This window comes from Podarcis liolepis (genome assembly GCF_965112155.1).
Source record: "Podarcis liolepis genome assembly, chromosome: 4".
In the NCBI taxonomy this organism is placed as follows: Eukaryota; Metazoa; Chordata; class Lepidosauria; order Squamata; family Lacertidae; genus Podarcis; species Podarcis liolepis.
In genome coordinates, this window is record NC_139558.1 from 95,964,905 (window position 1) to 95,985,194 (window position 20,290).

Consider the following 20,290-nt stretch of genomic DNA (forward strand, 5'->3'; position numbering starts at 1 on the left):
GGGTTAGCAGAGTCTGTAACCTGAAGCGTATGTAACCCGAGGTACCACTGTATATTTATCTATATCAGGGGTCAGCAAACTTTTTCAGCAGGGGGCCGGTCCACTGTCCCTCAGACCTTGTGGGGGACCGGACGATATTTTTTTTGGGGGGGGGGGGATGAACGAATTCCTATGCCCCACAAATAACCCAGAGATGCATTTTCAATAAAATCACACATCCTACTCATGTAAAAACACACTGATTCCTGGACCGTCCGTGGGCCAGATTGAGAAGGCGATTGGGCCAGATCCGGCCCCTGGGCCTTAGTTTGCCTACCTGTGATCTATAGCAAATCCTCGCTTAGCCGTGAAGCTCACCTGGGTGAGGCTCAGGGCCTGCCGCTCCCTCTCTCTCCTTGCCTACCTCGCAAAGTTGTTGTGAAGATGAGATGGTGGGGGCAGAGTACTTCGGCCACCTTGCACTCCCTGGAGGGTTATAAGCTGAACAAACAAATGAGGTCATGAATGCGAACCTAGGCTTGTTTTTACATGTGCTTCTCTTTTCCTCTCTTTCTGCTGCAGTGGACTGCATGGATCCCACCTGCTCTGGGCGTGGCGTGTGTGTGAGAGGAGAATGCCACTGCTCCGTCGGATGGGGAGGGACCAACTGCGAGACCCCCAGAGCGACCTGCCTGGACCAGTGCTCCGGCCACGGCACGTTCGTGCCCGAAACCGGCCTGTGCAGCTGTGATCCCAGCTGGACTGGACACGACTGCGCCATTGGTAATTGCACCTGCGGCTTTTTCCCATTTATTTATTTCAACAGTGTATGGTGGTGTTAGGGGGGGGGGGGACACGTCTGGCTCCTTCTGGGGTCATTTGCCTGTCAATGTGGGGGGGGGGAGGTTCTGAGCTCGACGGGAACACCTCTCCCGGTAAACCCCACAGAGGACCTTAAGGTCCATAGATAGCAACACCCTAGAGGTCCTGGGCCCTAAGGAAGTCAGATTAGCCTCAACCAGAGCCAGGGCCTTTTCAACACTGGCCCCGGCCTGGTAGAATGCTCTGCCTCATGAGACCAGGGCCCTGCAGGATCTGATTTCTTTCCTCAGGGCCTGTAAGACAGAGTTGTTCCACCTGGCCTTTGGCTTAGAATCAATTTGATTCCCTCCCCCCCTTTGTTTTTTCCTTTCTCCTCCTGTCATGAGGCTGCATTTTTATGTTTTAATATTGTATTTTAATCTTGTTTTTTAAGTTGTATTTCAATCAACTTGCTTTTATTATTGGTTGTTAGCCGCCCTGAGCCCGGTCTTGGCTGAGGAGGGCGGGGTATAAATAAAATTTAATAATAATAATAATAATAATAATAATAATAATAATTTGCGGGGTATAAAGAAAATTTATTATTATTATTATTATTATTATTATTATTATTATTATTATTATTATTATTATTATTTTGCACTGCCCAGGCTTGTACCCCGGGGAGGTCACTTTGGTGCTTCTAACACAGCCATTTGGCTTCACCCCCAGAGGCGTACTCCATTGTCTCTGGAGACAAGACGGATGCCAACAATATACCGCTTAGCTGCAGTAGTCTCTAAGCACCTGCACCCATATCTCTCTTTGCTCCTCAGTGTACATATAGGCCCATAGTTCATGCAAACTGTTCATTTTGGGGACGGGGGAGGTGGGGTGGGGGAGCTACGCCTGTCTCAGGAGTACAGCCACGTGCAAATCCATCTTTCGGAGCCGAGGCCAAGATAGACTTGAGAGGTCTGGGTAACAAATGGGTGTTTACAAACCACCTTGGCAGAGATTTCTTGCCACCAGGCATGAAACAATAATAACTTTCTTAACATGGAAAACAGCTCTGTGAGGGATGGAGTCATGGAGCCATGTAATACTGAACTGCCTGACAAAAAGTGACTTGAGGTGCAGTCTACAAATGCAGGAAGGGGAAAGGTTATGTTTTGCTATGCGACCCCCTGAGGGAGTTGTTTTCCGTGGGACTGAGGTGGGAGCGGGGCTGGGGAGAGGAGTTATACGCAGAAATAACGGAAGAGGGTAGTCTGCCGTATTAAACCAGTCCTCAAATTGTAGTTTCCTCTCATTTTCTTCAGGAATTATACTTAACGGCTTTGGGGTCTTCTTCTTTTTTTTAAATGGTAAGCTGCTGTTGCTGTTGGTAGTGGTTGGAAGGCATAATCACATCTCCCTCATCTCTGGAGACCTTTAAAGAATTGAATGGCAGGATTTAAGCTTATGGGGGTCTGTGTTCTTTACTAAGATCCCAAAGTCAGCCACCTGGAAATGGTGGTCTTTGCGGACTGGCAACCTCAGTTAAAGTTAAGGAGCCCAGGAATATGGTTTCAGTGCCGGAACAGAACTCGCACGCCTTCCACACAAAACAGAAATCCGCTCCTGGTCTTTTCCTGCGCTCCCCAAAACACTTCTTTGAATCCTAATTTAGCTCTCGAAGAAAAGCCTTTTTTTGTTGCGAGCAATAACCAGAAATCCTTGCTGTTTTTACGCTTGCTGCTTGCGTTCCACTCGGAAATCTGCCAATAGATCCCAGTCTTTTTGTTCTGCACTGTTGCTGTAGGAGACCGATAGGGGAAAGACATGTTCTGTTGCAGCTGGGGCAGAGGAAGGCGTCCGGTTGTGCTGCTGCAGATGCACAATGGCGTTTCTTCCGTCTGAGCTCCTCCCAGTGGCCATTCCTCCTCTGGTCATTGCTGTGGACCACCCATTAGGTCACCATCTCTTGGTTGCAGCTCTTGCAACCTAACTCTTTATTTTGGGTTGCTGTTGGACACATCTGATGGGTGCTTTAGCTGAGATTCCAGCATTGCAGAGGGCAGTACTAGATGACATCTGGGGTCTCTTCCAACTCTGCAATTCTACGATTCCATGATTCTAAGCGGCCAGCTAAGGTCATTGTCGCACAAAGAAACTTGCTGACCAGTCCAGCAACCTCCTCCATTAATTTTTGGTCCTCACTGGGCACAGGAAACCCCAAACTGGAAGGGGCTTAGGTGCAGGGGTCAGCAAACTTGCTGCGCCTTGGGCCGGTGTCTCCAGCGCTGATCGTGCGGCGGGCCAGAGGTCGGGGGAGCGCATGCCCATATGCGTGAGCACGTGCTATTTCCAGCGCACTTTCGGGTTGGAGGAGCACCGGAAATAGCTTCTGCGCATGTGCACAGGCCTCCACCGACCCGGATGTGCACTGGAAATAATGCTTGCGCATGCGCACAACACTTGCACATTTGCACAAGCTATTTCTGGTGCTCCTCCGACCCGGAAGTGGGCAGCCGCGCAGCGCCGGTAAGAGCGGGCGGCGGGGGTCGCCGCAGGCTGGATAAATGAGTCCCTCGGCCCTTATCCGGCCCACGGGCCTTAGTGTGGGGACCCCCGGCTTAGGGCATCATCCAGACAGACCCCCCTTCCCTGTTTAGGTGCCAAGGTGTTTCATAAGGCCAACATGGAGCTGTTTTTTGGGGGGGGAATAACATCATGGAGGAAGAGAGTGTTATCAACAACCGTTGGCGTCCAAATTTTCACAGGTTCCCCACCACCACTCGGTTGTTTAAAAATTTCGGAAATAACCCAAGTGGTGCCTAAAAGAGAGGAACTGATTCATCACCCAGGGATCATTCGAAGATAAGGGATAATTTATTGTGGCTTTGCTGTCCTTAGGTAGCCCGAATGACTGATGTTGTGGCTTCACACGGGTTCATCCTTGAGCTACAGCGTGAGAGCTGACAGTGAGCAGCCTATCAGGGTGTTTGTTTGTTTGTTTGTTTGTTTGTTTGTTTGTTTGTTTGTTTGTTTTAATTGCAACACAGTAGGAAAATCACACCCTTCCAATTCTGATAAAAAACCGAGAGTACCAGTGGGGTGGGGGTGCTGCTGCTTAATTAAGCTCACTTGAAACCAGAAAATCCAACTTAAGACAGTTTGTAATTATTAAATTTTCTAATAACGTTTTGAAGGTCAGTGGAACGGTTCCAGTTTTTAAGCAGCTCTGGGCAATTTTTACCTGATCTTCTATCTTAGCATTAAATCCACATTTATTAAAGGATTTAGCATGGGTAACAGAAGTGGCTATCTCTCTCTCTTTTTGTTTCCCTTGCATACAAATGTAATCTCCACCCCCACCCCCTCCCAACAACCATCTTGCAAACCAGTAAGTGCCACGAGTGGAAGATTTTTTGGGGTGACAAATGTATGATCTTTCTCTTAATAGAAAAAAGGGTGTGGGTGGGTGGGTAGGTGTTTGAAAAGTGAGGTGGATGCTAGTGTCATTACTTATCCCTCCTTACTCCACTTTGAATTGGACATAGGTAAAGGTAAAGGGACCCCTGACCATTAGGTCCAGTCATGGCCGACTCTGGGGTTGCTGAGGGAGCCGGCGTACAGCTTCCGGGTCATGTGGCCAGCATGACTAGGCCGCTTCTGGCGAACCAGAGCAGCGCACGGAAACACCGTTTACCTTCCTGCTGGAGCGGTACCTATTTATCTACTTGCACTTTGACGTGCTTTCGAACTGCTAGGTTGGCAGGAGCAGGAACCAAGCAACAGGAGCCGACCTTCTGATCGGCAAGTCCTAGGCTCTGTGGTTTAACCCACAGCGCCACCTGCGTCCCATTGGACATAGACTGCAACAAAAGAATGAATGAGGGCCTTCCCCCACTTTTGAGGTTACCCGTAGGAGCACTCAGCCCTAAATCAAGCATGGTCAGTGAGTTTCGTTTTTCAAGAATGACCAGACTCTTCTGGAAGGTGGAACTGGAAATGGCCGTCTCTGCTCGCCTGGGAGCTGTTTGAATTCACCCCAGGCGACCTGGCAAGTAGATAACCACAAGCCTATAGTATCTCCGGAGTTGCATTGGGGTTTTTTTTCTTTTCTAAATTTATTTAATCATTTTTTCAATACAAACAACAACTGCAGAAGACACATACAGCAAAAACCATAATAACACTAATAACATAATTTGACAATTCAGATTTGAATACAGTGGTACCTCGGGTTAAGTACTTAATTTGTTCTGGAGATCCGTTCTTAACCTGAAACTATTCTTAACCTGAAGCACCACTTTAGCTAATGGGGCCTCCCGCTGCTGCCGTGCCGCCGGAGCACGATTTCTGTTCTCATCCTGAAACAAAGTTCTTAACCCGAGGTACTATTTCTGGGTCAGCGGAGTCTGTAACCTGAAGCGTATGTAACCTGAAACGGATGTAACCTGAGGTACCACTGTACACTGATATACCTATGACTACACCTTTTTAACAATATTTTTCCACCTCTCTCTCCTCCCCCTACTTCCCACCACTATCCACCTTATCGCTTAAATATTCCTTCCACATTTCTTCATGTTTATCCATTCTTAATTTGCGTCGACATGCAATTCGTTCGTATGTAGCTAATCTGCCCATATTATCAATCCCTGTGCTCAATGGAATCTTTTTATGGAGTTGCATTGTCGAGACTTGTGAGAATTGTCTTTCCTCTGTAGTGTTATACCAACCTGGTTCCCTCCAGATATTTTATACTACAGATCAAGATTCCTGCATTGCAGGGGATTAGACTAGATGGCCCTTGTGGATCCCTTCCAAATCTAGGATTCTACAGCTTTCTTCAGCCCCAGCATAGCTGTCAACTTACAGATTTGAAAATAAGGGATCAGCAGCCAAAATAAGGGATCAACAATTACTTTTATAAAATACATATTTTGTTGCGTGCAAATGGCTTTAGATACCTATTAGGTCCATAAATTACCATATAGCATATATTCAACACAGAAAAACAGCAACAATTTGTTGTTGACAAAGCAAGCTGGACATAAAAAAGGGCCCCATTACCTTCAGTAGCTTATTTAAGAGACATCATCAATAAGGAACAGCAGATAAGGGACACTTGACAGCTATGAGCCCCAGCCATCACAGCTAACAGCCACAGATGATGGGACTTGTAGCCTAAGACGTCTGGAGAGCAGCAGTTGAGGAAGGCCTGTGTTACACACTCAATTGCTGCACGTTTGCAATTTCTCCCCTTTCCAGCAAGCCCTGAGAATGCACCCCTGGGTGTTGGGCTTTTGTTATGCTGGGAAAGAAAGACCAGGACATTTGCTGGGATCAAAGGCTTGGCCAGGAAGCAAGCAGCAAGCATCTTAAGCCCACTCACATGTTTCGTGAGCCAATCCCCTCTCCCTTCCCTAGAAAACTGGCCCGTCTCAAGCCAGGAACGATTCACTACTTTGTGGAAGCAGATTTTCTTCAGCCAAGAGGGATTGCTTCCAACGGACAAGGCGTGCACTCTCAAGCCAGGTGTCCGCTATTTTTATTTAGTAAGTTTTGCAGTGTTTTGCGCACTTGCAATACATGCCCTCTCTCTCCTCCGGTGGCGCATAAAACTGCGCACAGCTCATTCTGAGCACTCTCTTGCTACAAATGGGAAAACACGCTCTTTATATCAGTTGATGAATTGCATGTGGATGAAATCCTGCCCTTTCCAGGTTCTTCATCTCCAGACTGCTAAATTGTGAGCTTAGTATCTGATACTCGCAATGTGCTTTAAAATCTTGGCCGTCAACAGATGAGCTTCACTGGGACCAGGTTGTTTACTTCATCTTATCACCTTCCCGTTTGCTTATTTATTTATTAAATTCGTATGCCGCCCTTCCTCCATAGATCTCTGGAAGGTTCGCAGCATAAAATACAAGATAAAAAGATAAAGCACATAATAAAAACGAGGAGGGGAGACCCGATAAATCCCCTCCAACTACCCCCTCCCACAGACACATTTAAAAGGGGCATAAGATGTTAATTAGCCAAAGGGCCGGTTAAAGAGGAACGTTTTCACCTGGTGCCTAAAGGTGTATAATGTGCCAGGCAAGCCTCCCCAGGGAGAGCATTCCACAAACAGGGAGCCACCACAGAGAAGGCCCTGTCCTTGTTTTGCCACCCTCAGGTCCTTTATGTGCAATAAATAAATAAAATAAAACAATTGCATCAGTAAAGTCACATGGGAGAAGCTTGGTTTCTGTACAGCAACAACTGTGTGTGTGTGTGTGTGCCTTTACTTGTACCATGAGCAGAAAGAGGGTGTGTCTTCTATGCCATGGGTAGGCAAACTAAGGCCCGGGGGCTAGATCCGGCCCAATCGCCTTCTCAATCCGGCCCGCGGACGGTCCGGGAATCAACCTGTTTTTACATGAGTAGGTGCCCTTATATTTAAAATGCATCTCTGGGTTATTTGTGGGGCCTGCCTGGTGTTTTTACATGAGTAGAATGTGTGCTTTTATTTAAACTGCATCTCTGGGTTATTTGTGGGGCATAGGAATTCGTTCATTTTTTTAAAAAAAATAGTCCGGCCCCTAACAAGGTCTGAGGGACAGTATACTGGCCCCCTGCTGAAAAAGTTTGCTGACCCCTGTTATGCCTTCTGCAGACATAGCAATTTCCCTTAGTATTTTAGCTCTCCCTGTCTGAAGAGGGACCTGTAGGCAACTCCGAAGTCAAAATTCACCCTGAAAGTCTTAAGGAGGAGAGCTCTCCGGCCTTAAAAACTGTCTCAGCCCCCCCCCCCCCGCATAAGACTTTCTGATTAACAGGGCGAACGAATCAGTGTGTGAGGCGAAAACAGCGGGAGCGCACTGAGCACCTCACGATGGCGCAGGGCGCAGCCTGAGCTGTTCTCACAAATGGTGAAAAGAGATTATAGATGAAAGGAAATATTTAACCATCAAGTTTTTTTTGCGGGGAGGGGTGGAGGGAAACATTTGGTGTGAAAATATTTGTTATTGGGGAAAAGGCTTTGATGCCCACGGAGAGTCTGTTAGATCTGCTCTGAAAAGCAGAGTCGGCAGAGTATTTAAAGCCTCCTTTTTCCTCCTCAGCTTTCTTCTCATTTGCTTCCGAGTCTCAGATTTTGTATAATCTCGTTTTTCATTGCACCCCCCAAAAAACCTCCCTATTTTATTACTATTCTTTTTAATTTAGGCTGCACATATGACTCAGATACCTCTTTGTTGAGGGCAGCAGAGGGACCAGAGACCGTAGTTGGGCAGTTTGGACCAAACAGCGATGTCATAATTCATTGTCATCCCATAAAAAATGGGATGCCTTATCCTTATCCTTGTGCAAAGAGCTTTGCAGCATCAAACAAATAAAAAAAGAAGGGTCCCTTCGCCATTTAAGTTACAGTCTAAATTAGTGGTTTCTAAAATTGGTGGTAATGCTCTCTGGGCTGGGAGGCAGGTTTACTGTTGGGGCATTGAAGGTGTAAATAACTATGAGACTTTTAAAACGTACTCTCTGTGCATCAACTTCATCAGTTGTTGAGCTAACTAATTGTTTAATTAGTTAAGCTAATAATAACAATAATGTATTTATATGCCAGGGACGTGGCTGGCGCTGTGGGTTAAACCACAGAGCCTAGGACTTGCCGGTCAGAAGGTCGGCGGTTCAAATCCCCGCGACGGGGTGAGCTCCCATTGCTCGGTCCCTGCTCCTGCCAACCTAGCAGTTCGAAAGCACCTCAAAGTGCAAGTAGATAAATAGGTACTGCTCTGGCGGGAAGGTAAATGGCGTTTCTGTGCGCTGCTCTGGTTCGCCAGAAGCGGTTTAGTCCTGCTGACCACATGACCCAGAAGCTGTACGCCGGCTCCCTTGGCCAGTAAAGCGAGATGAGCACCGCAACCCCAGAGTTGGTCACGACTGGACCTAATGGTCAGGGGTCCCTTTACCTTGACCTTTACCCTTCTTCTGGGTTGCAGGAAAGGAGTTTGGAGTAGGGGTAAATCTCCCCCCCCCCGCCCTTTCCCACCTCTGCCCTCCATCCAGGAAGATTTTTTTTTCTTAATTTACCCTGGCCTTGTCTGAGCCCGCTGGGATGAGGGTCTATAGCCCACGGAGCCCACCAGGGAGCATCTCTCTCAAGTATAAAATGCAAGAGGATCTTAAAAGGCAGGTTTCCAAAATGCAGCTTGAGAAACGAAACAAAAAAACACAACATTTCTTTCTTAGTTGTCTAGACCCCAAAGGGCAAAACGCAATCAGTCTGGCTAGGGATGGCTTATGCTTTCTGTAGAGGGGAGGACGCCAGACAGCCGTCAGCCTTCCTTCCTGAAAAATATCTCTCGTAAAGCCTCCCCAAATTTGGTAAATATGTTCTCTTAAGGAACAGGAAGGAAATCTTTTAAGGATTTCCCCTTCAATTTCACCAAGTTGCCAAGAATAATAGGCAGAGTCATCGGGAAGTTTATCCCGCTAACCACAAGCGGGCTCGTTCTGGAAAACAGCCCCCAAGGAAGATAACCATGTGTGTTAATTGCCATATGATGTATTTTGTCTTCTCCCTTTCCTTTTATTTACATAGGCTTTAAGCAACCTGTTAAATTCTCTCTCCTCTAGACTGGCAAAACCCTCTCAGCGCATGCTGCCTTGTGGCGAGCGCCCACAGGTTAGCAGAATGCCCCCACCTGAATAAGCCTTGAGCAGTTCACATCCACAAGCACCTTCTTCTTCTTCTTCTCCTCCTCCTCCTCCTCCTTCTTCTTCTTCCTCTTCTTCTTCTTTGGTGATCCCTCGTAGCCAAGTAAGATTGTCTTCCATAAACACGGTTTTAACAATGAGTCCATAAGTGACTGTGGAGGCCAATTCTGGATCCACATGTCCTTCCACAGTGGGGACATTGGTTTCTGGGTGGGAGTTGATCACGGTGTGGATTTGCCAAGCGTGCCTTCCTCTTAGCACGTTTCTCCCTTGTGTCCTGAGTTTGAGTGTCTTCAAAGCCCATGACACCTTTGGTAAAGGCTGTTCTCCAAATGGAGCGCTTGCAGGCCAGTGTTTCCCAGTTGTCAGTGTTTATACTACGTTTTTTTAGATTTGCCTTGAGACAGTCTAGAAACCTCTTTTGTTGACCACCAGCATTGTGCTTTCCATTTTTAAGTTCGGAATAGAGTAGTTGCTCTGGAAGACGATCATCAGGCATCCGCACAACATGACCAGTCCAACAAAGTTGATGTCGAAGAATCATTGCTTTGACACTGGTGATCTTTGCTTCTTCCAGTACACTGGTATTAGTTCACCTGTCTTCCCAGGTGATGTGTAGCTTGGCTGGGGAACCTCTGTGTTTACATAGCAATGACTCCACAGACCAATGGGCCAATGCTGTTCAAGGCAGCATTGTAGGCTGATGGGACAAACTGCAGTTCGTTCAGGTTCCTGGGACTTGTAGCTCCCTATAGGGGTGAACTGCAGTTCCCAGTAGTGTCTACACTGACTTACAGCAGCTCTCCAGGGTTTCAGGCAGGGACTGTCTCCCAGCCCCACTCAGAGATGCCTGCAGGAACTGATCCCGGGACCTTCTGCTTTTCTGCTATGGCGTTTCCTGCCGCAGTGTTGCTGTTCTCATTTATTGCTATTGCTGCTGCCTCCGCCTATTATATTTCAAGGGATGGTTATATAAGGCTGAATATCAGCCAGGTGTAACGATAGCACAGGCTGAGAGAGGTTGGGCGCGATTTCCGCACCCACTCCTGTAGGCAGTGACCTGAAGCAAATGTCTTGTATAACGTAATGCCAGACCCCTCTTCTTCCCCAGCTATTCTCTGGGGGATTAGCCCTACATTTAATGTAGCAAGATGCACAAAAGGAGAGCTTTCTGGGTTTCCAGTCCATCTTGCAGCGAAAGAGCTGGATGAAGTGAATCGCAAGGCCACAGCGTATTTTTATTAACCATAGCGCTTGGGGTTTGGGTATCAACATCAGAAACTGGGGCGGGGACCGAATTCCTTGCCCAGCAGATTCCTTGAGCCGCATTTTCCGCCACGTTTCAAAGTCGTGTAAGACATTGGAGAGAAAATGAAACATTCTTTGCGAAGATTAGCAACATCCAAGAACAAAAATGTTATGTACTGAGTTGAATAGGATTCAGAATGCAGCAGTCTGATTGGTCCTAGAACAATAGGATCCAGAATGCAGCAGTCTGATTGGTCCGCAGGAGCCACCCAATCCAACTCGGGGTGGAAGTGAATCAGCAACCTGATTGGCCTACAGGAGAATCCCAGAATTAGCCAATCACGTGGGGCCCAATGTGTAAATAATGTATACAAGCAGACATTTTGGGGGAACTTCCATTCCTCACTACTCTGAGCTGAATAAAGAGCATGAAATCCACACTCGAGTATATTTCAAAAAACGTGAGGCTTTTGTAGGCTCCTGGCCTCGTAACCGAAGGGCTAACAGGCCGCAAATAAATAGACTTTGCCCAGGACACCTAACTTTATTTTTGGGGGACACGGAGGCTCGTTGTTTTCACACTTAAGCAGTTTTTAATTAAAAAGCTGCTTTTGTTCCTTTGCTGTGGCAGAGCCTCCTTCACAACACTCACCGCTTCTGAATTCGCCCTGCTCCACTCAAAAGCCACGGGAGCCATGATAGCACTCAAAAGTAAACAGGAGATTCATTTGGCTACGGTCCTTGCCAGATTCGTATCCGTCTCCTCTGTTTTGTAATCTGCTTATTAGATTCTTATTGTCGGAAAGGATTACCATTATGAGCTGCAAGAATTCCTTTCTTTTTCCCCACCGGCAAGGTAGCAGAGTGTGTCTTCCTCCTTGCTTTCTTCCACCTCGCCCACCCGAACACTAAAATTCTGACTTTCTCTCCCTTTCCCCCCCTTCCACCCGACCCGACCCTTCCCCTCCGCCCGCCACCCCGGGCCTCCTCCCCTTTCTTCCCTTCCGCAGAGATTTGTGCCGCAGACTGCGGAGGGCACGGCGTCTGCATCGGAGGCACCTGCCGCTGCGAGGAAGGCTGGATGGGCGCCGCCTGCGACCAGCGATCGTGTCACCCGCGTTGCAACGAGCACGGGACGTGCCGGGACGGCAAGTGCGAATGCAGCCCGGGCTGGAACGGAGAGCATTGCACCATTGGTAGGGGTAGGGGGAGAGCGCTTTCGACTACAGGGAAAACCTACGCGGAAAGGGGTAATCGGTGGGGTGGAGGGGCGGAAGGAGGGGTGGAGGAACTGGGTGAAAAGAGCATGCTTAATCGAACTGCCGCAACATCCCCCGCAGCATGCACACCCCCTTCCTTCCGTTTCTGGATTTCCATGTTCCAGTGTCATCCATTCCCATGTGCGGCGCTCCCCATCCCGCAGCCCCTGACCAATGTCCTTTGACGCTCTGCCCATGCTCAAGCCAGGGCCGTGCACAGTCTCCTGGTACTCCACACAAGCCCCGAAAGGGGACACAGGGTGGTTGGTACACACACACAGCCGAGCATCCCCAAGAGTCTCCTCCGCTTATTTTTTCCCCACGTGGAGCAAGTTCCCAGACCTTAGTTAATTAAATTTATATACTACCCTTCATCTGAAGGTCTCAGGACAGTTCACAAGATAAAAAAAGTTTAAGGTAAAACTTCAGAGTGCATAGGAATTATTTATTTATGCGTACGTACATACATACATACATACATACATGGGACGCGGGTGGCGCTGTGGATTAAACCACAGAGCCTAGGACTTGCTGATCAGAAGGTCGGCAGTTCGAATCCCCGCAACGGAGTGAGCTCCCATTGCTCTGTCCCAGCTCCTGCCAACCTAACAGTTCGAAAGCATAACACTGCAAGTAGATAAATCGGTACCACTGTGGCGGGAAGATAAACAGCGTTTCCATGCACTCTGGTTTCCGTCACAGTGTTCCGTTGCATCAGAAGCGGTTTAGTCCTGCTGGCCACATGACCTGGAAAGCTATCTGTGGACAAACACCTTCGCCCTCGATCTGAAAGCAAGATGAGTGCTGCAGCCACATAGTCGCCTTTGACTGGACTTAACTTAAAAGTCCAGGGCTCCTTTACCTTTTTTACCATTGAGTTAGGGACAAGGGCTTCTTTCACTTTAACAAGAGACAAACTTTTGCATAGTTCGTGTAACCGGAAGCTTTGAACAGTCTTCCCCACCTGACAATTTTCTCCCCTCCAATTTCGTCCAATTCCCTGGTGAAGCTTTGCCCCATTTCACCAGGGAGCCCGGCTGTTCCAGCATGTCGTTCAGCATGCAATTGTCATATCTCCACCCCATTTTAGCACAACCTTAAACCAGCCACTTCACAGCCCTCCCCAGACCAACTCCTCCATGCTGCCATCTCAGGGTATTACCCTTTCTCCAAACATCTTTTTTCCTGGTCTACTGGGGGTGTTTTTTGTTGTTTTTTGCATAAATGCAGTTGTGGACAGCCACATTCAAAAGTGTTTTGTCTTAAGGCAGAAATTCTAAAAACAACCAAATGGTCTTGCAGATAGGGAAGGCCAGTTGCAAGATGGAGAGTTTGCATAGGATTTGTTCTGTACCTCCTAATCAGCTGTTTGCAAGCCTACTCCGGCTGGCTGTAAAAACCATTTGGGCTTCTTCTTGGAGAAAAACTTCTAGCATTTCCTGCAAAGGGAACCTGAAGCTTATAGTTAGAAAACTGACTTCTGCCGCAGGAAAGGATGCCACAAGAGAAGTTTCCAGCTAAGGAGAAGTCTCTCCTGGAGGAGGTGAGCCTTCCTTGCTGCATTACTCAAGAGAAAGTCTTTCTTTTCTTTCTTTAAAAAACTGAAATGCAAGTGAGGGTTTTTTGAGCCTGAAGAGCTACACAGGATTGGGGCCTTAGCAACAAGATGTGGTCTGAAAAGCAGCCAATTTTTCAAGTGGGAGGACTTTGCAGTATTATTAATAATAATAATAATAATAATAATAATAATAATAATAAAATTTATTGTACCTGACTCAGTTGCCTAGCCACTCTGTGTGGCTTCCAACAAAATAAAAAGGAAACACACCAAAACATCAAATATTCTAAGCATCCCCAAACTGGACTCCCTTCAGATGTCTACAAAAAGTCATGTGATTGTTTATCTCCTTAACATCTAAAGGGAGGGTGCCACCACTGAGAAGGCTCTCTGCCTGGTTGCCTTTAACTTTGTTGCTTGCAGTGAGGAAACCGGCAGAAGGCCCTCGGTGCTGGACCTCAGTGACCGGGCTGGACGATGGGGTTGGAGATGCCCATTTATTTCTACACATCCCTTTCTTCCAATTTCCAATTTATTATTTATACCCCGCCCATCTGGCTGGTCTTCCCCAGCAACTCTGGGCAGCTTCCAACAAAATATTAAAATACCGTAATGCATCAAACATTAAAAGCTTCCCTAAACAGTTTGGAACCCAGGGCAGTATTTGAGACTGCCCTGTTTTAAGTCTTTGTTGTTGCTGTTGTTTAGTCGTTTAGTCGTGTCCGACTCTTCGTGACCCCATGGACCAGAGCACACCAGGCACTTCTGTCTTCCACTGCCTCCCGCAGTTTGCTCAAACTCATGCTGGTAGCTTCAAGAACACCGTCCAACCACCTCGTCCTCTGTCGTCCCCTTCTCCTTGTGCCCTCCATCTTTCCCAACATCAGGGTCTTTTCCAGGGAGTTTTCTTTTCTCATGAGGTGGCCAAAGTACTGGAGCCTCAGCTTCAGGATCTGTCCTTCCAGTGAGCACTCAGGGCTGATTTCCTTCAGAATGGATCGGTTTGATCTTCTTGCAGTCCATGGGACTCTCAAGAGTCTCCTCCAGCACCATAATTCAAAAGCATCAATTCTTTGGCGATGAGCCAAAGTCTTACATGCTGCCTTTTCTACTCTGAACACATAAAATGAGGAGCTGCTGACAGTCCATGTTTAGCAGGATGTCTCTGCCCCCGTTGCTGCTTTTATCCTATAGAATCATAAAATCATAGAATTGGCGGGGACCTCGGGGGGGGGGTCATCTAGTCCAGCCCCCTGCAGTGCAGCATGGTCTGTCAAGGGTGTAGGGAACACAATAGTCGCTGAAAAAACAAGCATTACACTACCATAAAAATCCAATATTTTGGGGATGGGAGTGGGGAGAGGAGTAACAGAACTGGCACATGTGAAAGGACATTGGCATGGAAGGTCATTGTGTGTGGCAAGCATCCCCCCTCATCCCAGTGTGATTTTTCTGCATGGGCACATGCGCCGTCGACCATAAATCGCCATTACATCATGCCTCCCTGCCTGCTTTATCCCTGATAAAAATTGTGTCATCCACTCCAACCCCTCCTCCCCCCCCCAAAGTGGCTGAACCCCCATCCTGACCCGTAATTGACATGCGCACAGGTAAACATTGCTAGGTGTCTCTGGCAGAAGCGGGAGAGGCTTCTCCTTAACGTTCGACCAGGGTTTCCCAAACTTGGGTCTGCAGTTGGACTACAGTTCCCATCATCCATGACTGCTGGACTTGCTAGCTAGGGATGATGGGAGTAGTAGTCCAAAAACAACCGGAGACCCAAATTAGCGCTATGATTTAAGCAGAAATGCAATGCACTTCATCATACGGAGGGAGACATTGACCAGGTGAGTTTCGTACCTGCTCAGTGTGCTGCCTAGATGCTTAAACCCATAGAATTGTAGGCTTGGAAGGAACCCCAGGGGTCATCTATTCCAACCCCCTGCATTGCAATAATCCTGCCCTGAGTAGCTGCAAACCACCAGTCTCCTGATTAACAGCGTGCTGTTGATGGACAGAGTCCGGGCCTCTCCTGCTTTCCTTTATTAGGGTTTCTTCTTTTATTTATTTTCTTGCACTGTCCTGCAACCTACTAAGCCAATTCATGTTTTGCCTGGTCAGTTAGCCATTTATTACTTCCTATACCTTTCAACCAGATTTGGACTGGGCTAATAATAATAATAATAATAATAATAATAATAGTACGTTTCCGAGCACAATTCAAAGTGTTGGTGCTGACCTTTAAAGCCCTAAACGGCCTCAGCCCAGTAGACCTGAAGGAGCGTCTCTACCCCCATAGTTCTGCCCGGACACTGAGGTCCAGCTCCGAGGGCCTTCTGGCAGTTCCCTCTCTGCAAGAAGCAAAGCTACAGAGAACCAGGCAGAGGGCCTTCTCGGTAGTGGCGCCTGCCCTGTGGAACGCCGTCCCACCAGATGTCAAATAGAACAACAACTACCAGACTTTTAGAAGACATCTGAAGGCAGCCCTGTTTAGGGAAGCTTTTATTGTGTGATGTATTACAGTATTTTAATATATTTTTTGGAAGCCGCCCACAGTGGCTGGGGAAGCCCAGCCAGATGGGCGGGGTATAAATAATAAATTATTATTATAATTATATTATTATTATAATAAGGAAGCATCCAACCATGCAATCTCCCACCTTAAGCAGCCTTAATAGGAGGGGTGCATCAAGAATTGCACAGTATTATTCTGCGGGCCCCACAGCCTGGCTCTTCGCTGCAAAAGGATGGCAGATTCTTCCAGAGACCGCGGTAGTGACCCAGGTAACTTGGGCTGCCTGGATGAGTTTCTAAACCTGTCGGGCGTTTCCTCCTGGCAGTGTTTCTCAGGTGCTTCCATTCTCCTTTATCCTTTAGCAAATGTTCTGAACCGCCAGGCGACAGCTGAGGTTGTCCCATCCCGGAGCCAAGTCATCAATCTCCTCACCTCCTCGCTTGCACATACGAATCTCGTGCTTCCTCCTGCCCGTTTAGACATACTAGAGTCTAGACTCGAAAGTGGGGGGGGGGAACGGGAACGTGCCAAAAAAATTCTTTCGGAGGTCACGACCCTTCTAGTTGGGTGGTCTTGCCTGAGCCAGTGCAGGAGGGGCGGGGTGAAGTGGGGGGAAGAATAAATGGAAAATACAAGGAGTTGTTTGAGAGCCAGATTGGAAGGAGCGTGGGAATGGTGCCCAAATTGGAGAAGCAAGCTTTGCCCGGTCCTTACTTGGACGACGTTTTAAATAAGAGCAAAGAGCTCGGCAGGATGAGAGCTTTAGCCGAAAATATCTCAACCCCCCCCCCCAACTTCTGAAGTTGTCGACTGCTCAGAAGAAAAGGAGCTGTTCAGTCACCCCATCGGCTAAATTTCCCGGGGGTTCTTTTATATTACGGCCACTCTGGCTCTGACCTTAAGCCAGCCGTTTAAACTCTCTTTTCTTCTGCCGAGTTCCTTTATATCATCGTGGTATTTGCCCTGCCCCTTTGGCGAGGTTAATCCGCAAAGTCAAAGCAGTTGGCTGCAGGCTGTACCAGCGAGGGGGGGCACCCTGGTTCAACGCCCCTCTTAAGAGACGGTGAGCGCAAGCACAAAGAGGGGAGGAATTGTCTGGCAACTATGGAACACCCTGCAAAACTTAGTTTTGCCTTTGCCATAAATTGGCCTAGGGGCCCATGTTGTTCGCTTATTTCTGAATTTTATCTACCAGCTTGCCGCCATCCCCATAAGTTGTCACCTTTTAGCCGGGGACCTGGATGAGGCCACCCCAGCCATGAGGTGGAGTGGAGAAGCTGTCTCTCCCTTGGCTTAGCAGTGATTTTGAAGGGTCCGCTCAGTGTCTGGGTTGCGAGATGACGTCACCAGTTGTGACCACTGTGATAGACAGCTGTCAGTCAAAATTCAGAACACTCAGGGTTTGTTTGTTTTCCCTTTCCCTTTTTTTAGTGCTGATAGTTCTCTAGGGAAGAGGTAGAATATTCAGACCCTGTTCTGCTTGCCTGTCTCAGATCTGAAGCACTCACGACCCACCTGTTCCGATTTTACTTTTGGCACACATTTACCACCTCACATTTCCATAGAGTTGGAAGGGACCCTGAGTACAATCTAGTCCAACCCCTGCCATCCAGTTGTCCCGTGCGGGGTGCGGGGATCGAACCTACAACCTTGGCATTATTGGCCCCACGCTCTAACCAGCTGTGCTATTTGTCTCTTATGAAATGCTGATCATTGAAAGGTTCAAAACTAAAATTGGTCTTCCTGCAGTAAACTGGCAGGAAACTAGATTGTAAGCTCCTTTCGGGAGAGACCTGGCATTTTTGCTGGTGCTGCTGGACGCAAAGCAGCACGTAAAACGATGGCACTGCACAAACTATTAATTGCAGAGAAAATGATTTTTTTGGGGGGGGGGAATTCCCAGGTCCTTGGAGCTGGCGGCTGGTCTTTTCCGTTTTACGTTACCCCATAAAGCGCCGTGTGCATTGTTGATGCCCTCTAAATGAATGATTGGTAGGCAGGAAGAAAAATTCATTTAGGGCAGCCATGGCAAGAGGTTGCTGTAGCCGTGAAAAGGCTCGCAGGACCTTCAGGCTGGCTGCCATTTATTCTGACCTTATTACCCGCAGCACCCAGAATAAATAAACAGACCTTTTCGCCATTCCTTGACTGATGGTATTGGTACTGTCCCCTCCTTCCTTGCCACTTTTCTGCTTCTCCGTAACAAAGGCTTGGTCTCCTGTTGTTGTTGTTGTTGCTGATGTCGTCGTTTTCCCCTTTCCCCAATCTGACCCTCCTCCTCTCCTTCCCGGCGCCTCTGTTAACACTTCTGCACTGTCTCGTACTAAGCTGTACTGCACTTGACTCAACCCTACTTTACATGTCCTGTCTTTTATCTCCCAAGCTCACTATCTGGATAAGGTAGTGAAAGGTACGGTGGTCTTCCTTTCCTCTTTTTTCTCCCTCGTTTGTCTCTGTGTTTGAAACCCAGGTAGACGACCCTCCCCATTTGTTTGCACGCACCCGAGTCAATAAATTAGATGGCATCTTTTCTCCATGTTCACAAGCGCTCTCACCTAATGTATGAAAAGCCTGGCTTTTCAGGCATTTAGGCTGAACGGAGGGGGAATGTTGTTGTTGTTTTTTGCAACTTCCATCATGTCATATCCATGTTTCCTCTATCCTACCCATTCCATCTCTCCTTCCCACCTAGCCAAGTTATTTGGGGGTGGGGGTGGGAATAGCAGCAATTACTGCATCAGCATGTGGTTAATAATAATAATAATAATAATAATAATAATAATTGTATGGCCCAAGAGGTGAAGACACAGGTGAGTGTGTTTGATGTACGAAGTCTCTTGGTTTTCAGTTTGAAACTAGTAATCTTGACTGTAGCAAAATTCAGCGGGGCCAAATCTGTTAGGTTTCTGTTTGTGCCACTGTGCAGTGCTTGGAGTCACAAGACTCTGTTTACATTCCAGAGATTCCAGACTGTTGGAAGTCTCACCGGAGACAGGAGACGGATGTTGATGTTACTGGTTTCCTGGTACCAGTTGCCTCTCTGCTTTCACAGAGAGAGGATGTATATTCTTTTCTGCCTGTGTAGTTAGAAATAAAACTCTTAGCAATGTAGCTCATATTTCTCGTCCTTCTGCTGCTTGTATACTCTGTGTAATGAGGGAACGTGCCTGGAGCCTCATTAAAGGCTCAGGTTGTCAATCACTGTCGGAGGACTCGGCCGGAGGAGTAGCTCGGCCGAACGCAAGTTCCGACAAAATCCCCAAGTGAAGTTGACCCGTTGATGCATTTATGATACGTGCTATAGGTCAGGGCTAGAGAACAGTTGGCCCTGCAGATGTTTGCTGGGCTCCAGTCCTCATCATCTCCTAAGCACCAGCCATGGTGACAGGGGCTGATGGCAGCTGGAGTCAAGGAATATCTGGACTGCACTGTGTCAGCTAAGATTTCTGGGTGATATGCTACCTGCCCCACGGACTGCATCAGAGCATGTCTTTTTGCTATCTTAAAAAGCAGCGAGTGAACCTGCTTACAAACGGGCCAGTTCACACCATGCAGCAGTTTGCGTGGACTTGCAACCGGGTGTCCGGGTGGGTCACAGTTTATACAAACTGGCTAAATTCAATACCAAGTTGCAACGAAAGAAAGGCCAGCATATTTTGAATGCATTCGTTGGCAGTTCATCCGTTGCTGCAACGCTCATCCAGTTCAGTTAAAAGCTTAAACTGAGATATTTCCATCAATTAAAGTGGTGCCCTTGATTAATCAGGTAATGGCTTTTTAATTTTGTTGCTGTTGTTTCCATTACAAAAAGAAACAAAAACTGACGATTGTAAGCTCCATCTCAGAAGAAGTGTTTCCTCCTGTGTTTCTGCTGCAAGATGTGCTTTTGCTCCTTTAGAACTGCTGTGGGTTATTTTAATTTTTTTCATGCACATTTCGTTGACTAAAGTCAACCGACTTGCGATTCCTTGAGCAGCATTGCAGCCCAACTTGCAACAACAGTGACCAAAGGTTTTGGTGACTGTGCAACAGGTGGGGGCCAAAGTACGCCACTCTGGTGCACACATTCAAAAGCAGACACCAGCTCTGTGAGTTAGCTTTGCGCTGTGTGAATTTCCTTCCCTGTGTCCTGAATCTCCCACAATTCAGTTTCATTGGCTGACCAAAGGTTATAGAATCACGAGAGCAGGGTCAAAGCTCCTCTGTCCTCTTTCCCTACACCGTGGGTAGACA

General features: G+C 47.6%; 1 protein-coding gene across 16 annotated transcripts in view; it reads left to right on the top strand.

Annotated features, from left to right (window-relative positions):
- The window catches only part of TENM4 (teneurin transmembrane protein 4), a 1,515,223-nt gene that overhangs the window by 1,378,151 nt on the left and 116,782 nt on the right, over positions 1-20,290 (top strand). For 11 of the 16 annotated variants that reach the window (XM_083499088.1, XM_083499080.1, XM_083499085.1 and 8 more), the window contains 3 exons: positions 562-762; positions 11,736-11,921; positions 18,441-18,467. In XM_083499088.1, coding sequence (XP_083355214.1) covers positions 562-762; positions 11,736-11,921; positions 18,441-18,467 — 414 coding nt within the window. The remainder of the gene's footprint in view (positions 1-561; positions 763-11,735; positions 11,922-18,440; positions 18,468-20,290) is intronic. The other 5 variants (XM_083499084.1, XM_083499091.1, XM_083499078.1 and 2 more) reach the window with 1 other exon arrangement.